The 18,040-nt window shown below is 40.0% G+C and overlaps 1 protein-coding gene across 2 annotated transcripts in view; it reads right to left on the bottom strand.

The window, feature by feature from the left end:
- Window positions 1–18,040, bottom strand: part of HIRA (histone cell cycle regulator) — a 73,310-nt gene that overhangs the window by 47,169 nt on the left and 8,101 nt on the right. The window contains exons 1-5 of one of the 2 annotated variants that reach the window (XM_080918773.1): window positions 12,235–12,298; window positions 12,011–12,053; window positions 10,543–10,653; window positions 9,296–9,386; window positions 7,713–7,807 (exon numbers count right to left, since the gene is read on the bottom strand). In XM_080918773.1, coding sequence (XP_080774899.1) covers window positions 7,713–7,807; window positions 9,296–9,386; window positions 10,543–10,621 — 265 coding nt within the window. In that variant the 5' untranslated portion in view covers window positions 10,622–10,653; window positions 12,011–12,053; window positions 12,235–12,298. Of the gene's footprint in view, window positions 1–7,712; window positions 7,808–9,295; window positions 9,387–10,542; window positions 10,654–12,010; window positions 12,054–12,234; window positions 12,299–18,040 lie in introns of those variants that run through there. The other variant, XM_080918772.1, reaches the window with a different exon arrangement.

The following is an 18,040-nucleotide window of genomic DNA, read 5'->3' as shown; positions in this document are numbered from 1 at the left end:
ACCTCTATGAGCTGGGCATAGTGGGTACAGCAAGACTGGGCTACATAACAAGACCCTATCTCAAGATAAGGAAAAAAAAAGACTTCTGTGCCTTTACATTTCTACATATATTTACTTCAAATCTCCCTTATTAGCGATAAGGGTTGTGACTACTTTTCCTTCTAGCCAATTAGGCACAATTTTCAATATAAGCTTTAATTAGATTACTAGTAAAAGAAAATCTAAAGTAGTCTTTTTAAACTAATTTGCTCATGTTTTTTTGACTGTCTACTGAAATCATTCTGAACAGTAGATGTTATTAACATTAACTAAATTCATTGTCTACTTAATGAAGAAAACAAGAGCTCAGAGTTCTGTAGGAGTAGGCACATAAGTTCCAAAATTTGTAAAGCCAAGTCTACAGCAGAAAAGATGAAGTCAGCAGTCAGGCATGGTAGTGTACCTCCTAATTCCAGCACTCAAGAGGCAGAGGCAGGCAGATCTATGTGAGTTCAAGAACAGCCTGGTCTAGAAACTGATGAGGTCAAATTGAACCCAGGAAATAGACATATTTTTTTTTTTAGCAATTTCTAGACTATTATCAATACATTATTCATTAACATAAACTAGTCAGTTTCCATACTGTAGAAGCTTAATGAAGTAGACTGTCTACTTCATCATAATGTCTTCTATTCCTACAAGCTAAATACAATACCCGTTAACCTTGAAAACACCACCTTTGGCTAGAGAGCCAATACTCACTTCTATCTTCAACCTTAAGTATCTGGTATTTACTTCCTGTTTATTTGGGTGTATGTTGTGTTTATTAAGACTTGAAATTAACTTCATAAACAGCTTAATGGTTACTATGGTGCATGTGAAGAGAATCCATTGATGAGTCCATGTTGTACACCAAGTTCTTCAATACAGTGTAGCCTTTAGTTCTGTTTTACCCCCCCCAAAGCTTACAATGTGTCAGACACCACAGATACTATGGATATTCACTGTAACAGTGCTTATCCACTGGACAGTCTAACATCTGGCTTCTCAGAGAATCCACACCTGTAATAATTTTCTCTGAACTCCAGACATGGAGCTTGTCTTTAAACTGTTACACCGCTCCATGCCCTCTGGCTAAGATCAGCATCTTGAGCTACCACCCCTAACCCCACCCTTCACGATACAATTTCTGGTTGTTATTATTCCCATTATCATTCTAGAAATTCCAAAAAGACAATTCTTCAAAAACATGGGGTTCTAGGTTGCTTAAACTCCTTGGTCTGCTTAGTTTCTGCCATAGCCATACCCACAGCCATTCAGAGAAACTCTCCAAATCAGAAATACCCCTGGTCTCACTTCTAGCCTTCCAATTCCGATCAGCAACACCAGGTCATTCTCAACTCATAAGAGTAGTATACACTGCTGTCTCCCAGGGAGAATGCATTCCATCTACTAGTTTCCAGTTTTCCCACTGTCTTCACAAGTATCCAACAAGTCAGCCTGCTTCAATCCAGATCTGTTCTTTCTTGAGCTCAACCAACAAGACTTAAAATTGCCAAGACCACCAGTAGCTTCCATGTTGTTAGATCCAAATCAATCCTCACTTAATCTAAGTTAAAAGTCTGCTCAATTGTTCCTCTATACATACAGACACAGACACAGACAGACAGACAGACAGACAGACACACACACACACACACACACACACACACACACACACCCTTTTTTCTTAGAGGTCAAAGCATCTTTATTTACAGATTATATTATTCTATATATGAGATTTTAAATTCTTTACCAGTAAACTTTAAGATCTGATTACTTTCAGCAAAGTGGCAGGATACAAAAATAAACATCCTACATCAGTAGTCTTCCTATATAACAATAACAAATATGTTAAGGAATAAATTAGAAAACAATCCCATTTACAATTGCCACAAATATGTAAACAACAAAACCCTGATAACAAACCCAAGGATGGAAAAGATCTATACGATAAAAACCTTACAATATTGAAGGAAAAAAAAATCAAAGATATTTCTCCTACTTGTGAATTAGAAGAATATTATAAAAAAGTCACATTGCCAAGAGCCTATAGATTCAATGTTTACCTGGATCAAAATTCCAGTGTCATTCTTTTTGTTGTTGTTGTTGTTGTTGTTGGTTTGTTTTTGAAAACGGTTTTCATGTAGACTTAGCTGTTCTGAAACTCACTCTGAAAACCAGGTTGGCCTCTAACTCAGAGACCTGCCTGCCTCTGCCTCTGCCTCCCAAGGGCTAGGACTGAAGCTGTACACTACCATGTTCAGCTACCAATTTCATTCTTTGCAGAAATAGAATGACTATAAAATTCATATAAAAGTACAAAATCTGAAGATCGCCACTGCTTTTTAAAAATGAACTGAATTTGCACTGTACAAAAAGGCATTCTGATGACTTACATTATTAAAGCATTCATAACTCCCATTATCCTGAAGAGTCATCTGCAATGTCCAAACTGATTCCTCCTGAATTTACACTTTTATGTTGCCACTGGGAAGATATTTTATATGTTACTTCATATGATTTAGAAAAATACATAAAAATATGAGTTTAGGTATTACCACGGTAACTCAGGAGTGTGAAACTTCCAGAGAAGCTCTTCCAGCCACCACACAGCAGACCTGGGTTTAATATAGCACCCTTTGTAACTTGGGGGTCTCAAAATATTGGTTGATTGATTGGTTGTTTGATTGATTGACTAGTTGAATTATTGATTGATTATAGGTATTTACATGTGCCTAAGTGTATCTAGGGATATTACATGCATAAAAAGCCTGAAGAGGTCAGAAAAGGGTATCAGATGCCTTGAAGCTGAAGTTACAGATAGCTGTGAGCCACTGTGTGGGTGCTGGGAACTGAACCAGTGCTCCCTGGAAGAGCAGTAAACATTTTTAGTCACTGAACCATCTCTCCAGCCCCGCAATACAGCCTAGACTCGAACTTGAAGTTTGACCTTCCTTCCTCAGCCTCCTACGAATTACAGTTCTGTGTTGCTAGGTCTAGCCAGGTATGTTCTTTCTACAAGCACTCATTGAGGAAAGTACCAGGCCTGGAAGACAACATGTGATCAGGTAACTGTTACGTTTGAGTGATTAAACTGAGAATAAACAAATCTTGTTTATGAATTATATAACTCTCAAAAAATGATTGTGAAGCCAAGCATAATGGTTTGTGCCTATAATAGCAATATTCAGGAAGCTATGGCAGGAGGATCAAAATTGAGCCTAGACTTGGGGATATACCAAGTTCCAGATCACCATGAGCTACGTGGCAAGAGTTTGTGGTGATGATATATACCTGTTTTTTCCTACTCAACTGTTTAGAGAGCTGAAGTAGGACTTGGGTCTAGGCAATCAAGGCAAGACTCAATTTCCTCTAAAAAGAGGAGTTGGAGTTGGAGTTCAAGGACAGGGTGCTTATCTAATATGCAAGACCATGAGACAAAGCTCAGCATTGTAAACATTTTTTAAATAAGTCTGTAGTTTAAGTCAGATGTCACATAGTTCTTGGTACTATTATCCCTAGGTATTCACAATTTTTATGTTATTGGCATGAGGCTTCTTTCATAATCATTAGATATTCTATTTGGCTAGTAACAATAAAAGATACATGCTTTCATATGAGGCTAACTGAATGGCTTACTTTAGCATTTCTAAGTGTTTTCTTTAGTGCTTTGCTATTGCTTTGCTTTTGCTGGATATGATACAAAGCTTCACTTCTGTCTTTCCAGTATGTCTACCCTCTTCTGTATTCTATATAACTATACTGCTAAACCTTCAGAGCAACAAAATACACAGCTGAATTCATTCTATCTTTTCTCAGTATAAAAGAAAATTAGATTTAACTATGAACTGTATTATTTGCATACTCATTGTCTTTCTTTGAGTTTCGTTTCATTGTGTATATATATATATGTTGTTGTTTTACAACATATATATATATATATACACATGTGTGTATATATGTGTATACACACACACACACACACACACACACACATATTAAACACTACATAGCTTTGGCTGTTCTGAAACTCAGTGTGCTGGCCTCAAACTCCCAGAGATATAAGATCTGCCTCTGACTCTAAAATGCTGCGGTTAAAGGTATGCACCACCACTACCTGGCTATACACTCCCAACTGACCTCAAACTCACAATCCTACTGGCTGCAGCTTTCAAAATACTAGAAATAAGAATGTGTCACCAAACTCAGTTTGTCATTAGCTTTAAAGACACAGGATTCTGCCATGTTAAAGAAAAACTTCTCTGTTAACATCTTTTTAAAGGCAAAATTATTAGAGAGTAATTACTAATTAGCTAGTATTTTTGTTAGAATACCTAAGATGGCTGTGCAGCATATGTCATTGAAATCTGCTAGTAGGTTATAATAGACTTCCATTTATTCAAATTCTTCTGCATGGATCAAATTTAATTATTATGAGTTAACTTTTTGAATATTTTATTCTCTAGTGTTGCTATTAATGTTTCTATTTTTATTCTGGTTATTTATGTTTTCCTATTATTTTTTATTGAGATTTTGAAGCCAAGGCTTCTATCTTGCTTTGAAGAATAAATATTTCTATATTCTGTAGAATGTTTCTCGAAACTTGAAATAATATAACAATAAATAATTTAGAGCTGAGACTACTGAGTGGTCTAATAATCCCAGATACTTGGAAGACTAAGGCAGAAAGACAGTATGTTAAAGGCTGGTCTAAATTAATGCACTCATGTCCAGTGTGGGAACCACTATGAGATCCTGTCTCAAAATTAGAAGTTAAAAGGCTAGGGAATACAACATGAGGGACTATGTCTGAGGCCATAGGTCAGAAGCTACTACAGGGGATCAGAACCAGGACCCATTTTAGAGCTTCCTGGTTTCCAACTTTCTCAAAGTTTCCTTTAGCATCAATTAACAACTTGGAGTTTGTTTCGTGATTTTGTTTTTGTTTTTAGCTTAATGCTTAAATATTTTTCTAGATCATCACTTCTAATTCTGTCCCCCTTTTTCCCCCTTTCCACCTCTAGCTAAATCTGTCAGATATATTTCTTTCACCTTTTGCTTTTCAAAGACCCAGCGGCTTCTTACTTACCCATCTGCTTCTCACTAACATTCCTTCATGGACAGTTGTACACAGACCTGCTACCAGAACCAGTGAACTGAAGTATGAAGTCTGCCACTTGAAAGCAGCCAGCCAACTTACCTGGTAAGGGACTCCCAGGGGAGGTGACACAGGAACGAATCTCACATTATAAGCTCAGCCCGAGTCTCTGGCTAAGGGTCCCATAAGATTCCTCACTTGACACCCTACCTAATAATGAACACCCTCTTAGATACTTGTGTCAAGCTCCAGTGAGGCCCAACTAGACTCCCTGTAAGTTGCTATGAAAGTGAAAAGGGCAAATTACACATACTTCTTGTTGTCAAGCATCAACACAAGGTTCCTGCTTTAGCTTTCTCAATGAGGTTTTCACTAAGGTTCTACCTTTGGTTCTTAAGATATATATTTAGCCTGCATGGTGATATATACCTTTAATCCCAGAACACAGGAAGCAGAGGCCAATAGAGCTCTGAGTCCGAGGCCAACCTCAGACTACATAGTAAGTTCCAGGGCAGCCAGGCTACATAGGAAGGCCCTGTCTCAAAAGAAAATAAAACAAAAAAACCTTTTGGAGGCTGATGAGATGACCCAATAGTCATCCATCTAGACAGCTCTTACACAGGACCCAAATACAGTTCCAGCATCACATAGGGCAGCTCACAACTGCCCTATAAGTCCATATACAGAGGATCTGATGCCCTCTTCTGACACTTCCAAGGGCATCTGCACTCACATACATATACCAACACAGACACATTATTTTATTTTGGGTTTGTTGTTGTTATTGTTATTGTTTGGTTTAATCTAATTGGTTGAGTAGATATTGTTTTTTGTTTTTGGTTTTGTTTTGGGGGACAAGGTCTCACTGTATAGCCTTGGCTAGCCTGGAATTCATTATGTGGACCAAGCTGGCCTTAAACTGATCAAGAGATCTGCCTGCTTCTACTTCCTGAGTACTAAGATTAAAAGCATGCACTATCTGCCTAACCAGAACATATAACTTATAACAAAGTATCTTTTAGAGTGGGGGCAAAGGTCCGCAGTTAAAAACACTGGCTGCAATTACAAAGAACTCTGGTTCAGTTTCCAGCACCTATATTGTGGTTAACAATCATCTCAGAGACCAGTCCCTATTCTGGCCTCCACAGGTACCACGTACATGTAGTGCACAGACATATACCAAACATTTGCACATACAACAATATAAAGATAATGTCCAAAAATATTTTTAAGAAATTAGTTTATGGACGGTGGGGGCACTGTCTCCCACCAGCCCACCAGCAGAGCATGTTGGGGTGGTTTTGGGGGTGAGGCAGAGAGTTTTTTTTCCTTCCTCTGTCCCCTCCCCTCACCCCATTCCACAGGAACCAGGGTAGACCAGTATTTTCAATGGCACTTGGGTTGGTTTGTTTTGTTTTTCCCTTCTCTGGCTAGGTTCTCAGAGGTCAACCAGATGTCTGAATTCCCTCCACACAAGTCTGCATCCACCCCCCCCCTCCTGCTTGGTCAACCAGTTGTCCCTTTTGAAACCTGTTAAAGATGCAAGCCATAAAGATGGATCTTCTTTTGTTTTTGTGGTTTTTTTTCCCTTTTTAAAACAAGGTTGACCAGTTGTCCTTTTCATTAAAAAAACAAATACTAAAGGATGAATAAGTGTCAAGCTATACAAATATAGGTCTGCCAGCAGACCTTTTTAAAAAAAGTTAGTTTATTTACTAAAAAGAATCTGTTAAGCAGATATTATTAGTAAATTGTAACCTATCCCTATGACTTTGTTCCAGGCTCAAACCTAAGATGTTTCTGTTGTTCTTGTTTTATTTCTTTTTAAGGAGCTTCTTCCCTGCTGCACCACAGCCTTCTCCAAAGCATACACGTGGATCTGGGTATTTGGTAACTAACGTGCACGAGCTTTATACAGACCAGCCATCTTCCTCTTCAGCTTAAATCTGTAAATGTGACTCTTTCCAAACTAAGCCTATTTGAACCACTTTACAAACATAGTCAAGGTTAAGTTAAGAAACTTTCCAATAGGACCAGTGAAATGGCTCAGTGGGTAAAGATGTTTGCTATCAAACCTGACAACCTAACTTTGATCTTCAGAACCAACACGGTAGAGCAAGGGAACTGACTCAGGCATGTGTCTTCTCACTTCTACATATTCATGTGGTATACATGCTCACACAGACAATTTATGTATGACATGCATGTATATATGTATATATGTAAAAAGAATGAAAAAAAAGAAAGGAAGGAAGAAAGAGAAAGAAACTTTTCAGTGGGTACCTACAGGTTTGTTTCTCAGGAGTAAATAGAATGTGTTTATGAACCTGGTGATTTAAGAATGGAAGTATACATTCCAAAATAAGAAACAGAAGGCTGGGAGCTCCATACTAAGTACTTACATGCTCTGAGAGTATGTGCTGGTAACTGAACGAGGGTGATGGTAGGTAGAGCCAGTAACTGCATAGACCTTAAAGGACAAGTGCTGATGGAAAAAACCCCACATAGTACTTTAAAGACCAAACAGAGGTACTAATGATTATCTACAGAGACCAAAAGGGATCCAACTCACCCAAAAAAATAACCCACTTACCGCCTGAGTGACTCCGGAGGATAGAGACACACCGCCATTGCTCTACATTGGCAAGCTTACCACTGGAGCCAAACACAGTGCTGGGCCCAATGTACCTGTGTGAAAGAGGCATGAGATATGCACTCATGGAGTGTTCCAGACACTATTCAGAGATGCTCCCTGTAGCACAGCTTACCATAACAAACAGAAAAAGCAAAACCAGACAGCAGCTAAAAGCACCAGGTTGTTAAACAAAAAATGTGGCAAAAGTAGTAACTTATGATCAATTCATGCACTTGTGAAATAATACTTAGCCACTGCAAATCTTCAACAGGAAAATTTTCAAGACAAAGTGAGAGAAGCAGACTATAGGACATCATCTACAGTATAATACCATTTACATGACTTAAGAACTACATGTAGCAAACACATTCTACATATGTAATAGAGCAAAAAAATACACATCAGAAAAAAAACAAAAGCTTCACCATGGCTTTCTTTAGGTTGTAAGACTATGAGCTATTTTTACATTTCTAAACTTCATACTGAACATATGACTTGTGTTGGTTATTTAAAGTAGAATATCACAAATAAGTAAGTAAGTAAATATAAGCACCCAGGCATATGATGCACACTGGTAATCTCAGCACTCAGGAGGTAGACAGTAGGATCAAAGTTCAAGGTCATCCATAGGTCTGGGCTACATGAGACCCCAGTCTTTTTTAATTTAAAAAAATAAAAACAATATCAACTGCATTTTATTTGAAGGCAAGGTCTCACCCAATATAATACCCAGAATAATCTCAAACTCCTGGGTAGGAGCCCCTATGCCAGACACAGAAAAAAAAATTTTTATTTACATATATATATATCCCTTTATAATGGATTCAATATTCCCGCTTTAAAAAGTAAGGAAGAAAAATACAAGAGTCACAAGTACTAACTCCTTCCAGGTAGAGTTACATGGAAGAAGGCACCATGTCCAGAGCCTCTGCAAACACCTTTTGCTCATGTAAAGCTATACACTTTGCCAGAGAGCTCCTGAGGCAGCCAAGTGGGCAGAGAAGACAGCATGAGTGTTCATGGTTACCTTGGCTAAACAATGATGCCATGTCTGGGACACAATGTGGCCCAGAGTCTCATAAAAAGCTTATTGTGGGACACAGTATCAGAACCCATTATGCTCAAGGGTAAAGAAAAAAACTTCCACAAATGATCCTTAGTTTACTGCAAGGCAAAGCTGCCACAAAATAAGGCAAGGAAGGTGGGCTCTGGATTCCCAGCCCTGATTCAGATCTTAGTCATTTTGTATGTGAAGGTTCCATGTGAAATTTTATTTGAATAACAAAGAAAGCCACAAAGTCAGTGGCTTTAAGGATTAACCCTTCCTTCTCAGCTAAGTCCTGTGTTCTACAAGAGGGTAGCTGACCTGCTCAGCAGGCAGGACGGAAGTCACTTGTCAGGCTTCATCCACTTCTGACTATGACAACTTCTTGCTACTTATGAAGTTAGGACTTCAATGCCAGGGTAGGAAAGGTGACTTTTATAAAGACCAGCAAAAAAGCTTCTAAAACTTAAATGTGAAAAAGGAAAATGATGCTTACGTAGCCCGCTTCCACACCATAATCAGTTTGTCATCTCCCCCAGAAGCTAAATACATCCCACTGTTTGACCACCGCACACAGTTCACACATGCTGGGAAGAAAAAAAAAATAAGGTGATGAAAATCCAATAGGCATGCCCATTTGCATTATGTAGAATCTGGCAAGAAGTAAAAAGTTATAAAACTACCTAATCTATTTAAAGCATTTACAATGGAAGAGTCCCAGAGAAACAATTCAATTAAACACTAATCTTGTGCTATAACAAATGACCAGAATAGTCTAAATATGCATAATCTGAGAATTGTGCTGAATAAGACATTAGGAAGCATATTCCTGTGAACAGTAATAAACTTAATTATTTCTAAAAGGCTGTCTGTTGATGAGATGAATTTCAATAGGGATTATTCTCAAAATGAAACGTACTAGGAAGGCCAGGATGTCTTTTCCAGAACTTTTCAAGAACTTGCTGGGTAGAACACATAGCTCTGAATAACCTTGATTACACAGAGGCATCCCGGTTTTTTTTAAGACTTCCCAAACTCATCAGCATAGGAGACTGACAGATTCTGTGTGTAGTTAAGCTTAGTCCAGAAAAAAGCCGCCCCACCCCCACCCCCGGGCTTCTGCTAGATTACAGCCTCCAGGAGCACACAGCTCTGTCTTGAAAGATTTGAAATATGATACACCCTAACAATGTAGAAGTTGATGCATGGCCCATGAGCAACTTATGCTCTAGACCCAGTGACACCGAGAGGTTTGTAAGAACATACAAAGCAGAGAAAGAGACTAATACCAAACACCAGAAACTGCCAATGGTCACTAAGGCATTACATATAACAGGGAAGGAAACCCTGAAATTGTTCCACATTCTAAAGGGTTCTGGCAGAGACTCTCACTGACACAGCACCAAAATGAGAAACCTGGTGAGCTGTCTCTTATTTACCCTTCCCCAGAACCCTACTGTGTCCAGGTCACTGGTCCCAAAGCCCCATGGAATCAGGCAGTAACGACTCATGAGCAGGAAATCACCAGAGGTACCTGCAGACTGTCCAAAGATGGTTCTGTGAGCGGGCCGAGTCTTCTGCCGAATAACTCACCCAGGTGTGCAGCCAACATCTGTGCCTTCAGAGAGCAGGCCGAGGGGAGTTAACGCCGCACGGGGCCTTATCTTTCTAATTACAAACACATGTGCTAACCTTGGGCACTCTGCCAACACGCAAAGCCTGCAAAGGGCCACTCTGTAATACCTAAGTGATTGTCCATCTGGCAAAGCATCTTGGGAATATTTTCATCCTTCTCGTCATCCTCCTGGAGGACTGGAGACATATTCCAGATCACAACCTTCCCAGAATCCTGCCCTGGAATGAAGGAGCAAGAAAAGCTCAATATGAAAGAAGTGGAAACTTGATATTGATAACAATAACTATAAAAAAATGCTCATTTAGTTTCTATAAATCATACTTGGCTAGATCTAAGCAGACTTATCTTGAATTATTAATTTAAATGACACAAAAGGTGAGGGGGAAAAAAATAACAGGGACCCAAAAGAGTGAATTTAATAGTAGTTGAGGCCAGCCTGTCTTTATAAAAAGAATACTGACTGAACTATAAATTAGGAACAGACAGAGCCTCTGCCTGGCCTCTGAGGTCCTCATTCCTATCCAGAACACACAGACTCTTCATCTATAAAACAAAGAAGAAGGAAAGTCACTGCCAGGCCCCTTCAGGTCTGCATGTGCACTGAGGAAAAGGAGAAAAGTGCAGTCCCTACCAGGGTTTCCCTCCCCTTCAAGGTGCTGCCTGGATCCGGTGGCTGTTTCCAGAATTGACTGGACGCTTTGAGACCCAAATTTGAAATGTGCCCTGAACACAGGAAAAAGGGCTCATTACCTTCTTATCTGCCCTTTGCAGTCACCTATAGATGGAGATCAACCAAAAGAGGGAATTTAGGAGGGTCATAAGTTGATGCCAGCTGCACTGAAAAGTCTATCCATACATTTTACTAATTATTTTTGTTTGCTTGCTTGCTTTCCATTACTATAATTAACACAAGTTATGAAAAAAATATAATGAATGTCTGAAATGGACGTTCCAAAGTAATGACAAAATGCTTTAACTCTTCTTCGGCCAATGTGTAAAAATGCTTCCTAATTAACCCTCTTAGACCAGAGGTAAAAGCTTTTTCAACCACAACTGCCTTGACACCTGCCTCTGTGCAGATTGCCTACTGTGAGCCCACCCTGTAGCACCTGGAAGGTGAGGGAGGGGGTCTTGAGCAAATGCTACTGCTTGGTTTTCTGGCATTTAAAAAAAAATGCTTGTTGTCTTCCAAACAGAACTCTTATCTCAATACCACAGTAGATGCTGAATGAAGCATGCTGATAATGCTTCGATGCCATTTTCAAATGCTCTAGACATTCTCATTTTTATCACTAACTAAAGTCACATCCCTTTGTACAGAAAAATGGCAGTCTAGCTATCCATTCAAGTGAAAATACTGACAGAATCCTTGCCTCTCTGTAACCAGACTTTGGGGGGGGGGGGTGGTTCCTGCCGATTTATATCTAATTACCAGGGATGTAGAGATGCATTTTCATTCTAGCTTCACCTAATAAAAAGCTTTAGTTAGAATGATAAGCCAGCTTATCATTCTATTTATATTTATAAGACCGTCCTACAGACCCCCAAAAATGTTCATCTTCAAGTAGGACTTACACTTTGTAGTCCAGGCTGCCTAGAATTTCTATCTTCCTGTCTTCTAATATCCAGATCCAAAAAAAAAAAAAAAAAAAAGTCTGTAATATAACCTGTGCAAACTGTGCACTTTAAACTGAGTCAGTCATATTACAAAGCAACAAGCCGTCTCATCACAGTTAGCCATGGATCCAGGAGAAGCATAGTACAGCATCAGGAAAGTGATATTTACTCTACAAACATACCTTGTCCTCCAGTTGCAAACTTGGTCCCATCAGGGTGAATATCAACTGAAAAAATCGGCTTCCCTGGAAAAAGAAAAACACATCTAAGTTGACTTTTATTCACTAGAAAACAATAAATTTTCATTTTAAAAATATTGATTACTCAAATAACATCCCTAAATTGACATCTAGGACAAAACATCAGGCTGTAGATAAAATTACCTGTGAGTAAGAATGGGGAGATCTAACAGCTTTAGTTAGCCAAAACTGTTAGACTCACCAAGCAACATTGAATAGCTGAAAACCCAACAGAGATTAAGCATGTCATCACTGAAAACAAAAGACTACAGCACTTCTGGGTATTTCCTGGGGACCTGAATATATAAAGGCGATAAGCTGTCTGCAACAAAAGCTTGTCACAAGTTCCTATGAAAGGACTCACATCTATGTATGACATCTCCCAGTCACATGAGTCCATGCTTGGCTGACAGCTTGGAAAGGCACTCTCCATCCGTTCTGACTGGCTGACTATCATAATAAGCAGGTCTAATGACTAATAAACAACAAAGGGCACTTTTGCACCCAGGCCTGGCTGAGGCAATTGGCTTGCAGGGCAGACCAAATCAGGCAAGTCTGTGGAAGGTAATCTAAAGATTTTGTGCCTAGTAGGTATCTGTCCATCTCCCTGGTCTGTTTCCAAGGCCAAAGGGACAAAAGCTGTGGGTGTCATATTAGTTGCTACTGAATTCAAAATGTCAGCCTGTGAAAGGTTAGAAGTATGACAGTCAACTGAGCACCAGCAACTACTGTTGTAGACAAGGGATGAAAAGTCATCAGCTCTAGAATTTCACAAGTGATAAGGTGGGAGGTCCTGGTGACTACCTGAAGGAGAGCTGTAAACCCTGCTAGGGTCCTCAGGCCAGTGTGGGAAATCCAATTCGGGTATTAGCCAAAGGCAGGAACCAATATGGGTCCTTGGTGATGCGCGTTGGCATCATCTCCCAGAATCTTATCTGTGTGATCAAATCAAGCATAACAGGGAAATATCTTTTCATTCTTACAGGTCACCTCAGTGGGAGACCACTATGAAACAGGTGTGCCAAATACAAATAAGAACCTTTAGAAAGTTTGGCAATCACACTACATGTCCCATGGTCTCCTGCCTTTCAAATTAACAAAAGCTAGCACTTTAGAGCCCGTCATCATACTGACAGCCTTTTCCTAGTTCCCAAGTCTGTTCAGTGATCTCCAGACTATTCAATTACCAACTCTAACAGAAACTGCTCAAGTCTAGACAAGCAGCTGCAAAACCATCTTGGATATTGGACATATAACAGACTAGGTTATCCTTTTATTCCTGGGCTTCAAGAGATAAGCCCCAACACAACTCACATTCTAGATAGCTCTGAAGGAACAGACCTAGTAGTGGGTACACTTAAGATATGAGAGACATGAGACAGCCAAGTCCATCTTCCCCCAGATTCCGAACACAGCAGATCTTAATCAGTTTTTTCTTAGTCATCAAGAACTGGCAAGATGGCTCACATAAGTGTTTTCCACCAAGCCTGACACCCAAAATTCAACTTCCAGAACTCACATAGTAAAGAACCAACTCTTACAAGTTGTCCTCTGACCTCCACAGATATACTGTGGTAAAGGAGAGCGTGCATACAAACAAACACACACACACACACACACACACACACACACACACACACACACACAGTTAAAAAAATTAAAAAGAAAAGGGATCCAGAAATTACACAGTGGCATAAAGGAAGTACATCCTCAAAGATCATTGAAAATGAGCAGAAGGCTCAGCCTGGCACCTTCTTGTTGCTGCTCCCACTCAGGACCACACTAGCATGCCCATGCTCTTTTGGCATCACACTTACCCAAAGGCTAAAGTACATGAGAGAAAGAACTCCAAGACAGTAGTTTTCTTGCCCAGCCAATCTAAGAATAGTCCTCACAAAAAAAAAAAAAAAAAAAAAAAAGGTTTGAGAAATCAGGAAGGACATGTAGGCCCAGCCTCAAGTCATGCAGGTACTTGCTTCCAACAGCCGTGGCAGTCACCACTAAGCCAAGACCACTTGCCAGATACAAAGGAACAGTGACAAATTCAGCACCAGTAAATCCTGTGGTATTCAAGACAGAAGACTTCTCCCCTGTATGGTAAGGAAAGTAACAGCTACCTCTATTGAAAGGCTTTCTGGAGATGAAGAGCCAGGGCCATGCTAAGCATACCTCACGAATGCTGCCTAGCATCAAGCCTCAGTAATAGAACATGCTTTTGTTCATCTGATCTGCCCCCTCAAACTCTGTAAGGGAGCTCAACCCAGGCATTTTCTAAATCTTATATTGTTTTCTGTAAGAAATACTTCCCACATTTCTCATTTTACAGTAGGAAGACATGAAGGTACACAGAAAGGTTCAGAAAGTTGTTCTGAGACATACCCAGATTGAAAGCCTGAAGTTGTTAATACCGTACCCAGCTAAGCAACATAATCTACCATGACTATGACTAGGAAGGAAGCAAAGAAAGGTAGGAGACTGTGTCCTCATGACATAATGTGAGCCTTACACCTGCTACACTGGATATATTACTTCAGGCCTTTGGGCTACTTCACGAGACCCCAGTAAAACACATCTCCTTAGGCCTACTGCTCCTATGTGCCTTCTTTACCTTGAGGTGGGGCCGGCCTGTTACCTGCTTTAACCAACAAGTTCCTGTGCTAGGCTGAACCTTACAAAGGTTGAGCATCTCAGCTTTTGGTGTCTGGAGAAATCTGGTTCCCAGTTCAACTACCATGCTTTGAAGAGGCCTCAGCTGTCCACAGAAAAACAAATGTTAAGGACACAGAACAGTGAGAATCAAGGCTTTGAGCATAGAGACTGGGGTATTTTAGCTGCATGCTGCTAAAGCCATCCCAGCAGACTTAGTAAATCTGAGATAATAGCAACCTGATGAGCCCTGTCAACGTGTGGAATCATAAACAAGGGAGAAAAATGGCTGTTTTACATCACTAAAGCTAGAGGCAGTATATTACATAAGGGATATCTTAAACTGACAATTCATCCAGAGTTCATGAGGTAAGCATGATCAGATAGCTGATGCTCCATCCAGGAACTTAGACCTCATTCAAAAAAGACACTTAAATGGTCACATTCACATTCTGGTCCAACAAGTGCTGTGTGGAAAAGAAGGGGAGATCTCAATGCTCCAAAGGAAGATAAAAATAAAGAGTAGTAAGAGGTTTAGATTTTAATGTCCCTTTTTGGACTGACTCTTCAGTTCTCCTGTCTCTGACATGTTATACAACCTGACTAACTGTTTAATTTTCCCAAACACTAGTGTCTAATCTGCAAAAGTAGTAAGGACAAGCTTACCTTACACACACCTGCTCCTCGTGCACAGATTAAGATACTGTAACACAGTGCTTCTAAAATGCATCTATTTAATTTAGCATTTCTCAGACCAGTTTAGTGAAAGGTCTGACTGGGTTACCTGACAGCACGGTTTCTTCCTGGGTGATACTTAGTGCACAGCAGTTTAGATGAAATATGAGGTGGACCTACAAAGTCAGAGGTGCTAGCTCCCTGTCACCTAAGCCTCTCAAGCCATGAGTGAAGCTAAGCAAAAGATCTTACCAGTTTGGCTGGTTAAAGAACTTTTCCTTTGGTACAGCAAAATAATGATAAATTCCCAACTATCTCCAACTTCAGGTGTTTGTATAGAGACAGAGACAAAAGATGTATCAGTGTAAACCCTGAACTCTAGCAATGCTGGGCAGTATCATTCCTTCACGTCAATCTGAACCAGAACACTCCTGTAAACCCATCATGGGCCATTTCTTCTCTAAGAATTTGCACTTCAGCGCGTATAAGACCCTACTGACTAGCCTGGCATAGATCACACACCTTTCATCCCAGATTGTGGGAGGGAGAGGCATGTAGCTCTCTATAAATTTGAGGCCAGCTGGTCAGCAGACACTTGACTGAACATACACGTAGCTCAGGAGGTAGAGGGCACTTAAACGTGTGATGCTCTGGATTCAATCTCTAGTGTGAATAAGTCACTAAGCACATCCCTCAGGCTCCTTTATCCCATTGTTCTCGGAGTCTGTAACTATGCAGCCAATGCCATGCTGTTTCTACTGCTATAGCTTTGTTTTACTTTTATCGCAAGGTACGGGGTCGCCAACTTTATTCTTTTAAGGTCATTTTGATTAAGAAATCCTTAAGTCTAGAAGGTAGTGGGGCTCGCCTTTAATTCTAGCACTTGGGAGTCAGAGGCAGGCAGATCTCTACTTCAAGGCCAAAAAAAAAAAAAAAAAAAGAAAAGAAAAGAAAAGAAAAGAAAGAAAAAGAAGAAAAAAGGAAGTCCTTAAAATTCTTTCAAAACCTTTAGAAATAACTTTTTCTCCTAGCAGAAAACACTCCAAGTTTTTATAGGAAATTAGACTAAAGTTGCTTTAGGTAGTTTTTTGTTTAGCTGATTAGGTTTTGTTTGTTTGTCTGTTTAGCAGGGTCTCACTATGTAGCTCAGGTGGGCCCGAAACTCTGTGAAGTAGTCTGGCCTTGAACTCACAGAGCTCTGCCTGCCTGTGTGAAAATTACAGGTGCACCACGACTCCTGGCTTACCTTCACCCAACTCTGAATGTCTCAGTATTTACTGAGCCAAACTCTACTGTGCAGTTCCTACAGCAGAGTGCAATGAGTGAAGACCTTAAACTCACCCAAACTCTAGTTGGGAGATCTGCAGCATGTTTTCAGTTAGTCTCCCGGAGAGCTATTAGAGTACAAACCCAGAGGGCTGGGTGTGACAGTGTGAATGAAATTTATATATATATGTATATATGTGAGAAAGTGATGGAGAGTGAGTTGTGTGCTCTAAAGGGAGACTCCTTAAAACTCGGGAAGTAAAAAAAGTCTAAGTTTCAGCAAGTCCCTGAGACTGAACAACTGAACACTACCTACAAATCCTGCCCTCAGTTAGCTTCTGAGAGCTGACACTCATACTAGCACAGGCCTCTGAAAACTCAGTGGTCTTTTGGTCACTCCTGTTCCAAGTACATAACCCTTCATCTACACCCAGTTAAGTAGCACCAATAAACTCACTGATTTACCAAGGCAGACTTTGGTGGAACCTCTACTGTGGTCTGTTGCTGATTCCTGAGCTGGAGTTAAGTAGACATTTGTTCACTTCTCCAAGGAATAGTGTCAAACAGCCACATGATAGAAGAGACCTGAACCCAGTAAGTTATCCTCTGACTCTCAACCCCATGGTAAACATACATACACACCCTTACACACAAAATTGAGATAAAAATAAAACACAAAACAACAAACTAGGCCTCATTAAAAATGTGTGTATGTGCACCAAGGGGTGAAGGAAAAAACATGAGTGAAGCATTTGAAAATGATATAAGAGACTGATATCCAAAATATATACAGAAATCCTAAAAATAAACAAAGAACTCAAAAAAAGAAAAAGGACACAGGAAGGCTGGAAAGGTAGCTTAGTCCTTAAAAGCATTTGTTCCAGAGGACCCAGGTTCAATTCTCAGCACCCACATGACAGCTCACAACTATAACTCTAGTTGCAGGGAATCTGGCACCTTCTGGTTTCTGTGGGCAGCAGGCACACATGTGGTGCACAGACATACATGTAGGCAAAACAACCATACACATAAAAATAAGAAGTAAAACATGTAAGACAAAAAGAAAAAAAAGATGCCTGAAGAAACGACTGTGGTAAAAAGCGTTTGCTATTCTTTGAGAGGACTTGAGTCCACAGCTCACCACCCCAAGGTCACCCACATA

This window comes from Micromys minutus, assembly GCF_963924665.1.
Source record: "Micromys minutus genome assembly, chromosome: 7".
NCBI lineage: Eukaryota > Metazoa > Chordata > Mammalia > Rodentia > Muridae > Micromys > Micromys minutus.
The sequence above is the reverse complement of the archived record's forward strand: the minus strand, read 5'-3'. Positions and strand labels throughout refer to the sequence as shown.